We start from the raw sequence: 10,099 nt of genomic DNA on the forward strand, positions 1-10,099 counted from the left end.
ATTTCCGCTTCCGGTTGCCTTGCCCCGGGTGCTGACAACCCACGCTACGCCACTGAGCCCTCCACTTACAACCGTTCCGTTTAGCCCAAGGGTCTTCAAACTTGGCCCTTTTATGACTTGTGGACTTCAACTTCCAGAATTCCTCAGCCTGGCTGAGGAATTCTGGGAGTTGAAGTCCACAAGTCATAAAAGGGCCAAGTTTGAAGACCCCTGGTTTAGCGACTGCTCAAAGTTACAACAGCACTGGAAAACGTGGCTTGCAACTGGTAGTCACACTTCTATCTGCCGCAGCATCCCGGTGGTCACGCGATCAGAATTCAGGTGCTCGGCAATTGACTCATAGTTACGACGGTGGCACCTCCCAGGTGATGGGATTCCCCTTTTTGCAACCTTGTGACAAGCCAAGTCAATGGGGGAAGCCGGATTCCCTTAGCGACCATGGGACCGACTAGACAGCTGCAGCAGTTCACTTAATAACCCAGGCGAGAAAGGTTGTAAAACGGGGGCCATGCTCACTGAACTGTCTTTGCTTAGCAGCGGAAATTTTAGGGTCAACTATCTGTATGAGCGACGCGGTGGCTCAGTGGGTTAGGACGCTGAGCTTGTTGATTAGAAGGTCGGCAGTTTGGCAGGTCGAATCCCGAGTGCCGCGTAACAGAGTGAGCGCCTGTTACGCGTCCCAGCTTCTGCCAACCCAGCAGTTCGAAAGCACGTAAAAAATGCAAGTAGAAAAATAGGGACCACTCCGGTGGGAAGGTAACAGCGTTCCGTGCGCCTTTGGCGTCTAGTCATGCCGGCCACATGACCACGGAGACATCCTCGGACAAGCGCTGGCTCTTCGGCTTTGAAACGGAGATGAGCACCGGCCCCTAGAGTCGGAAACGACTAGCACGCATGTGCGGGGGAACCTTTACCTTTACGTTTATCTGTACGAGGGTAGGCTGTTTTGGGAGTGCCGTTCACGAGTTGTGACTTTTGCAACGTTAACTGCAAATCCCCGGAAATCCAGAAGCTTCTGCCCCGGTTGGTTTTCGATAAGGAATTGGAAGAGCATCGTATCCCGAGGTCATGAAATCACCATTTTTGACCTTCCCCACCGATTTTTGACAGGCAAAGTCAAGGGGGGGGGGGGAAAGCCAGTAGTAAATGTAACCATCGCTTCACCGTCTCCTTTGCTTAGCAAATGGAAATTCTGCCCCCGATTGTGGTCATAAGCCAAGGATTACCTGAATTCTCTCTGGTTTTTAGGCCAGGAGGTGATGTGGGCTTGGCTGCTTGCTTCCAGGCCAGGAAAAAAAAATGGTTAGATCCTGCTGATATTTTTTTAATTTCTCGTGTTCGCTCTGGTTATTTATACTGTGTTTCTGTCACAGTTTTAAGCGCTCAGTGCCGTTACGGTGCAAGACGGGTGACTAAATAAATGAATAAAGTTAAGTACTGATCAACCACTTGTAAAAAAACACATCCCAGAGAAAATTACATAGATTACTTCCTGGACAGTCACTAGGAGTGACATGCAGGAGCAGCAACAAATGACAACTAGCTGTGACACATTTGCACCTCAGCAAACACCATTAAAAATGATTTACCTCCTCAATCCCAAACTACGCCAAATGATGGCCATTTCTCCCAAGATTTGTACAATCTCACTCTCTCTCTCTCTCACACACACACCCTGAATAACTGCAGTAAATCATCATCACAGTGGGACCTCTGGTGGATGCTGAACGACATGAAAAAGAAAAGACTTAGTAGGAAACGTGGACTTAATCCCGTGGAAAGACGTTTTTTGAGGTATGCCAAGAGTATTTTTCAGGGTGAAAAAAAAATAATTTGCTTGGGAGGGAAGGAAGAGAGAGACGCAACAGGACTGGGCGCAAAGAAACCGGGAAAGTTATCACAACGGCTTGAATTCTTTCAAAACTCCTACAAAAGTGGCTTGGGACAGCCAAATCTGGCCCCAGGTTCTGCCTCAGTTTACCTTCTCAATAAGCCTCCGAGTTGGAAGATCGTTTAAAAGCAGCTCGTGAGGGTAGCCTAATGAAGTGGGATCTCCGTATGAAAAGGAGAACATCCAAGACCCATCTTACACTCCTTTTAATAGTTAACACAACAAAGGACAATGAAAGGGGAAAAAGTTGGTGGGACAAGATAAGAGTAACCCCGCCTTGCACAGCAAATCAACTGCAAAGCTTGTTTGAAATTAGATAACCAGATGCCAGTTGCAGCATCCCACTTATGTGGTCTCCATTTGGGACCTTCTCAGCCAGCTTCAGACAAGCCACGTCAATAGGGGAAGCCGGTTTTGCTTCAGAACTGTATGATTCATTTAACAACTGCGGCGATTCGCTTAGTTGCCACAGGAAGAAAATAAAAAAAAAAGGTCATAAATGCATGCGACCCACTTAACCGCTTTGCTTCGTAACGGGGATTCTGGTCCCAACTGTGACTGCCAAGTTGAGGGGTTTTTGTTGTGTTCCTTCTTGCCGAAGGACAAGAGATGAAAACTCTCGTGGCAATTAACCTCCAACAAGTTTATTCTTTGGATCCACGGAAAGACGAGAGCTTCATCCCACGCTCTTAAATTTGGGGAGTTTTGCGTTTTGACTTTTTCCTTTTTTGAATGAAATAAAAATAAGGGGTGGGGGAGAAAGAAAAGAAAGGAAAGGCAGAAGCCGGAAATCTGAACGGCCAACCCAGACACATCAACCTGGGCTAGATGTGGGAAAGATCTTGGGTTTGCCGCGATTAATTGAGAAGAGTCTGACAACAATGACCCAAACAATCCAGGTTTGGCAAGTCCCGAGTCTCCTGCCACAGAACTGTTCTTCTTTCTCTTCTTCAGCCTGGAGGGTTTTGTGAAAACGTCGTCTGCCATGCTATGAGGTGATGGGTCAAGATCCCTTGCTTTCCAAAGGGTCTAACTCTCAGGCTGCCGTAGCAGCTGAAGCCGCAACGATCTCTTTTTTCTTTGCTACCCGTTCAGCTGCTCTGGCTTCAGCCTCAGCTGCCAACCTCTCTTCGCGCTCCTTCAGAAAGACTCCATATTCTTCGGCATTTAACCTAACCGGAGGAGAGAAGAGCAGAGATTCACAACTGTGTACATGTTGCACAAATATTGTTTGGGATTCATCCTTGGAATCTATCTCTATGCAACAACTACAGGGGTATGCAGCCAGTAGATGGCTGTTGTGACTCTTCGCCAGCCAGTGGACCCGGCAGCTGAGTCTGAGGAATCAGAGGAGGAGAAGGAGGGGCCTGGAGTGACATCGGAGTCAGAGGAAGGCTCTGAGGAGCTCCAAGACTTGCAGTCGGACGAGGATCCTGGCCCCTCTACTCGCGCTCAGGCTGAGACACAGCTGTGCTGGGAGTCTGAGTTGGACAGTGACGAAGCACAGCTGGGAAATATCCAGGATGCATGAAAATGCCAGCAAGAAAAGAGAGTAGGACAGAGGAATGCAATGGGGCGGCTCCAAAGGCAAAGGAGAAGGCATTAGGAAGCCACACCTGGGCTGAATAATAAAAAGGAAGGTGTGGGAGGTGCAACCATTCGTGTTGAGGATTGAGTTTCTGTGGACTGTGTTTGTTTGCCTTGGACAATGACTCAAGTCTGTGAATAATAAAAGAGGATTGATTTTTTTCCCTGCGGTTCCAGCCTGCTTGTTGGAAGAGGGGTTTCTCCTTGTGAGCTTAATAAGGACTCACGTAGGCTGGGACAGAACAATGGCAGTGTTTACGAGTTCGGATCCATGGTATATATGCTCTATGTTCCTTTTGTTCTAAGTAGAGTGTCCTGTTTCCTGTAACAGTTGAGCAGTAAAGCACATGGTGACTGTGCTCTTTTGCTCTGTGGTGCTTTATGTAAACTGAATTTCTAACACACCTGCATCTATTCTTTCGTCAGTTCCTGAATGAACCTCGGACCCCTGTCCTGTCACTTTTCATCTTTGTTTTGTCAACATGGTTCCTAGGAGGTGGTCCTAGCCGCAGGTAGTCCTCAACTTACAACAGTTCACTTAGCGACCATCCAAAGCTACAACAGCCCTGGAAAAAGTATCTTATGACCATTTTTCACACTTAACGACCAGGGCAGCACCCCCCATGGTCATGAGATCAAAATTCAGACTCCTGGCAACTGACTCATAGGTATGACCGTCACAGTGTCCCGGGGGGGGGGAGGTGGGTCATGTGATTCCCCTGAGACCTTCTGACAAACGAAGTCAAGGGGGAAGCCAGATTCACTTCACAACTTGGGGCAAGAAAGGTTGTAAAAGGGGGCAAAACCCAGTTGACAAGTTGTCTTCCTTAGCGACAGAAATTCTGGGCTCCTTTGTGGTCGCAAGTCGAGGACCAGCTATAGCAGGATGACTTTCTTCTCTCTCCTGGCCCCACCAGGTCCACGGGAAAAGGTGCTAGCTGCCGCCCCACTGTCCCTCTTGATACTTACTCTTTCACTACTTTGATGCCTAACGACCGGGCGGTTCCTATCAGGGACCTGATGACTGTTTCCATCGGCCAGTCGCGGATCACAAAGGAGGTATCCTGGGATTTCACAAGGGCAATCTCGTAGAGGTGCTTCAGAGTCACCATCCCAGCTATCTCGTGTCCTACCAGGGGATGGAGACGGTTGTAAATAGCAATAGCGCTTAAGATTCACATACCGCTTCACAGTGCTTTACAGCCCTCTTCTGTAAACAGCGTACGGAGTCAGCATGTTGCCCCCAACAATCTTCCGATTCTTTTTCTTACCAGGTGACGAAGCTCCTTTCTCTATCCCGGCTGCCGAAAGTAAAAAGTACGTAGTCGTTGGCTTGTTTATCTGAAGTTCGTAAGACCGGTCAGGCTATCAAGCGAGTAAAAAAAAAAAAAAAAAAAAAGGAGAAACAGGAGAAATGAAAAACAGAACGCTGGAATTTTATGAAACACGTATACTGAGAAATGGAACGTATTAGGCATTTCAATGCATTGTAAAAAAAAAAATATGAATCTGTTGAGTTCTTTTTAATACAAGGTCAGGGGTGTTTATTTTTTACCCAACGATGTCATTTGTGAGAGTTTTCTTGGCCATATAACAGGGGTCTTCCGTCTTGGCCCTTTTATGACTCATGGACTTCCAACAGGTACTCATTTTACGGACCTTGGAAGGATGGAAGGCTGAGTCAACCTTGGGCTGGTCAGGATCGAACGGAAGGTTAACTCAGCTTTCCATCCTTCTGAGGAATTCACAGCTTGCTGCTTGCAATCCTTCGAAACGTTGCAATTTTAAAGTATGTGGACTTCAACTCCCAGAATTCCCCAGCCAGCTTATCTTAAAAGACCCCTAAGGTTGGGAAACATTGCCTTTGAAAGAAACTGCAGCCGGGCCTGAGTCGGGAACTCAAGTTTCCCAAATGTTTGAAAGAACAGATGGTCTCTGGGGCAGTTCCAGGCTTCCGGGATGTTGTCCAGGAATGCTGGAGGTTCTACCCCAGACCTTCTGGCTCGCAAAACTCTTTGAAATTAAGAAAATAAGATCTTGTCTCACCTTTATGTTGATTAGAGTGGGGAGCGGGATGCCTGGAATGAAATCCTTGGTCCGCTCGTTGAAATCCTTGCAGAATTGTCCAATGGGAATGCCATACTTTTTGCAGGGAGACAAGAGAAATTTAGCCAGTTTAAAACCCCAAGCCAGGGACCTGTTTTTCCCAGAAAACATCTCTTTGCACTAATCCACTTGTTCCAAGACACCATCAAAGAGGTTAAACAGCCCCTCGGGATTGCTCAGAGGGAGGCGAGGCACTTATCTCTGACGGGCCTTCCACCTTCCAGAGAAGGGAGGGACCTTCTAACACTGTTTTTGTGTTTCAGCAACCGTGCTGACCCGGAATTAGGGGACAGTGTAGGAAATACCAATTGTGAATGTGCAGATGGCCCTGCCGTCTTTGGGCTCTTGCAAAGTCCTGGATGCAGGGTCATGAAAGGACAGCAAGGAAAACACCCAATGTGCTAACCCCGTGGGGGCGAACCTACGGCACGTGCGCCACAGGTGCCACACAGAGCCCTCTCCGTGGGCACGCGCACCGTCGCCCCAGTCCTAGGCCTTCAGCTGGGTTTTAGAAAACTCTTTTCGCTTTAGGAATCCGCCGCCTTGTGCAAAAAAAAAAAAAAAGGTTCAATCGATCAATCAATTTAAACTTCTTGTGTGGAAAAAAAAAGATCTCGCAAAGTTGGAATTGATCGATCGAACTTTTTAGTCCCACCCAGTCTGCCGTTACCACCCCAGCCACGCCCACCCAATGGGCCACGCCCACCCAGCACCCGACGATATGTAAGTGGGTTTTGGGTTGCAGTTTGGGCACTCGGTCTCTAAAAGGTTCGCCATCGCCCGAGAACATCCAATGTCTTTAGGGAAACACCTCAAAGGGAAGATGTTTTAGTTACTTCTGCTCTCTTATCTATGCTGTGTGTCTTTTCGTGGAAAAATATTTAGCGTGTTGCCTGAGCTCTGTTTGCAAGTTCTTTCGTTAACGCATGGATAAACTTGACTCAGTTGGAGGAAAAAAAACTAACAAAATAATTTAGTTCCCATCTCAGTCTGTGCCCAGTTCTTCTGCCTTGTTGGCTTATTCCAGGGCTGGGGAACGATGCCCGCCCCCAACCTTCATGACTTGTGCACTTCAACTCCCAGAATTCCTGAGTTGAACTCCACAAGTCATAAAGGGGCCATCGTTCCCCACCCCTGGTCCACTCTCAGATGCTATCTTTATAAAAATTAACCTAGCTTGGCTGTCTTTCTCCGATGGTTACCTGTCCAAGAACAGGTCCTAGTGGTGGACCTGGAACAGCCTGTCCAGCTTTGATGATTGACCGGATCACACCTCCGCCAGTGATCTGTAGCGCTGCTTTGCCCGCTTGGGCAAGCTTCGACATGTTGGTTTCGCTTCTGCACGGACCTAGATGAAAAAGAGATTAACCGAAAAGAGGATCGGGCAAGACTGGAATCTCAGAATGAGTATTAATTACACAATGCTTCTGAACCTTAACAGATTTAAGATGTGTGGTCTTCAACTCCCAGAATTCCCCAGCCAGCCCAATTCCCAGCATGTTCAGTTCTGGGAGTTGAAAGTCCACACCGCATCAAAGTGCCAAGGTTGAGGAACACTGACCTTACACAACGAGGACAGAACAGAGGTGATAGAAATTGTTTGAGATGGAGATCACAGGGAGAAAAATTCAGTTTCATCTCCTTGGGAGACAGTTATGTCTAGGCCAGGGGTAGCTAACCTTGGCTCTTTTGTTACTCCTGGACTTCAACTCCTAGAATTCCTGAGCCAACTGTAGGTTTGTTCTCCGAGCTTGGCAATTTGGCTGCAAACGTTTCATCTCCATTGGGAGGGGGGGTGCTGTTGTTACTGGGTTTCATCCAGTAACATAGTTATCACAATGCCCAACATCGCCAGCCTGAAATTAGAAGGATTGTCACCCAACACCCCTGGGAGGGCACCAGGCTGGGTTTATTCTGCAGCACAACTAACCAAGGCAGCAGGTTGGGTTGTTTGTAGCTGAATGGGAAAGGTATAACCAGAGGACTAAATGCTAAATGTGATCACAGTTAACTGGGCGAATCAAACCAGGTTAACTGTAAACTGTGTAACTGTGCAAACCTAACCCCTTTAGTGGATTAACGATAGTATTTGTGTATGTATACATTTTCTGGCATGGGGAATTCTGGGACAGGGAAGCCCACCCATCTTAAAGCATGCCGGCTGGGGGGGGTTCTGAGAGTTGAAATCCACCCATTTTAAAGCATGCCGACTGGAGGATTCTGGGAGTTGAAATCCACCCATCTTAAAGCATGCCGACTAGGGGATTCTGGGAGTTGAAATCCACCCATCTTAAAGCATGCCGGCTGGGGGATTCTGGGAGTTGAAGTCCATCCATTAAATTAAAGCATGTGCATGGAGGGCTAACTTTTATCACCAGCGTTTCTCGCAATTCCCACCTTCACCCCGTAACCCAAGAGCAGGAATCGGAGAAGCCATTTCTGCGATCCGGAAAGACCCGGAGAAGAATCCTACCGTGGTCCGAACCCCTCCCCGGCCTCCCTTCCTAAGCTTCGGCCCTCTCTCTTAGGCCGCCCCCTGCCCCGCCGCCGCCGCGCCCTTCCCTACCTAACCGCCTCCCTCTAGCAAGCCCTAGCTGGGCGCCGCCATCTTGGAGTCAGCGAGGTCAACGGCGCTTTGCATGCTGGGAGGCCTCACCTTGCCTCGCTGTGAAATGGCGCCCGTTCACCTCCTAGCGGCCATCCCGGAACGCGATGACGTCACGGGAGGCGCGCGCGGGGCATGTCGGGAGGGTTCCGTTGGCGCCTGTTCCCATGGCAACGAGAGAATTCCCTTGCTGTGGTGGGGGGGGCTCCCGAAAATGGCGTCTTCCTCGCCTTCTCAGCAGCGAGACAAACCCATTTCTGTGCTTAAAATCTTTCTCCCGGTGCCAACTCGAAACGGCGGCTGGTCGCCACGCCTGAGGGACCTTTTGAATGGAAAAGATGAGGCTGGGGCTCCAAAATGGTCCTCAGCCCCGTCCTTTCCTTGCCAGGCATCAATGGACTACCTTGCAGGGCTGTGGTCAGCCTTTCGTATGCAGCAACATTTCCTTTTAATGTATGCCGACATTAAAGTGACAATAAAGTTATTCTACATTCCTATTCTCTTCTACTCTTATTATTCTATTTTATTCTTTATTCCTATTCTATAATTCTATTCTGTATTCCTATTCTATTCCTATTCTATATTGCTCCGTGTAGTCTCCACCTCAAGAGTCCCTCTGTGAGGGAGATAGGTAGTCCAGGTAGTCCTCGACTTACCACCACTACGGTGCCCAAAGTTTCTGTTGCTAAGCAACAGTTGTGGAGCTTTACCCCTTTTTATGACCTTTCTTGCCACAGTGGTTAAGTGAATCACCGCAGCTGTTAAGCTAGTAACATGGTTGTAAAGTGAATCTGGCTTCCCCATTGACTGTCAGAAGGTCACAAAATCAAACCACTCTGGGACACTGCAACTATCACAAATATGAGTCAGTGGCCAAGCATCTGAATTTTGATCATATGACCGTGGGGATGCTGCAATGGTCGTTAAGTGTGAAAAATGGTCATCATTCACTCCTTTTAGTGACATGGTAACGCTGAATGATCACTGAATGAACTTGAGGACTACCTGCACTTAAATATGATAAATAAATGAATTAAAACACTGCCCCAGGGGACAAAATAAGAGATTCTTAAGGTCCAGAGTGGATAATTGGAGCTTTTCCTTCGGGAAAGGGCGGTATATAAATTCAATAAATTAAATTAAATTAAATTAATTCTTCATAAGATAAGTTAAAGTGCCCTCCTAACCACACCCAAGAACTCCGAGTTTGTTGGCGATGTCCATTTTGCTCTATGAGTTCATGCTGACCTAACCCTAACCCTAAGTGGAATTTTCCTCCAATGGGATTTTCCCATGTATTTTACCAGGAAACACAGATAGGGCAGCCTAGAAAAGTCAGTGCCCTCCTAATCATACCCAAGAACTCCGAGTTTGTTGGCGATGTCCATTTTGCTCTATGAGTTCATGCTGACCTAACCCTAAGCCTAAGTGGAATTTTCCTCCAATGGGATTTTCCTATGTATTTTACCAGGAAACCTAGATAGGGCAGCCTAGAAAAGTCAGCCTAGGTGTCCCATTCCATGACAATGGAATGGGATGCTTAGGCATAAAATACCGGACACACCAACACCTCTGCATTGGAGAAACAATTTTAAAGTTCTTTTTAAAAAGGAAGGGAACAAATCTGAAACCTATCAACCTTTTTGGGGAAAAGACGCAAAAGGTATGCTTTAACAGGTTTTATTTTGATCCTCAGCATCTCTCGTTAAAGGAGCCAGGAAGAAAAAAAAATGCATTCGTGACAATCTCATTATTTATTCCGCTAGAAATAACTCAAGAGTCAGTCAATAAAAAGCTACTCAGTAATTGGATCATGCATCAGAATGCTTCAATTGCTCGCCTCTATATAGTCCTGTATTCCTTTGTTGGCTTTTCAGCTGCGATTGCCAACCTGATCCAATAGAGGGCAG

At 47.4% G+C, this 10,099-nt stretch overlaps 1 protein-coding gene across 1 annotated transcript; it reads right to left on the bottom strand.

Annotated features, from left to right (window-relative positions):
• Window positions 1-1,651: 1,651 nt before the first annotated feature.
• Window positions 1,652-8,276, bottom strand: MRPL11 (mitochondrial ribosomal protein L11). The gene is made up of 6 exons (XM_083374760.1): window positions 8,151-8,276; window positions 6,787-6,932; window positions 5,525-5,620; window positions 4,750-4,843; window positions 4,448-4,607; window positions 1,652-3,063 (listed from the first exon to the last, which is right to left on the bottom strand). Exons 2-6 carry the CDS (start codon window positions 6,907-6,909, stop codon window positions 2,928-2,930), a joined length of 609 nt encoding a protein of 202 aa, XP_083230886.1. The 5' UTR covers window positions 6,910-6,932; window positions 8,151-8,276; the 3' UTR covers window positions 1,652-2,927.
• Between the last annotated feature and the right edge of the window lie 1,823 nt (window positions 8,277-10,099).

The sequence above is a fragment of the Vipera ursinii genome, assembly GCF_947247035.1.
Source record: "Vipera ursinii genome assembly, chromosome: 15".
NCBI lineage: Eukaryota > Metazoa > Chordata > Lepidosauria > Squamata > Viperidae > Vipera > Vipera ursinii.

Excerpts from the sequence above, each read along its gene's own strand:
- MRPL11 (XM_083374760.1), bottom strand. The coding sequence starts at position 6,909 with ATGTCGAAGCTTGCCCAAGCGGGCAAAGCAGCGCTACAGATCACTGGC. Across the intron at positions 5,621-6,786 it reads TAGGACCTGTTCTTGGACAG|TATGGCATTCCCATTGGACA; the intron begins GTAACCATCGGA and ends CCCTGCAAAAAG. Across the intron at positions 4,844-5,524 it reads CCACTCTAATCAACATAAAG|CCTGACCGGTCTTACGAACT; the intron begins GTGAGACAAGAT and ends CTCGCTTGATAG.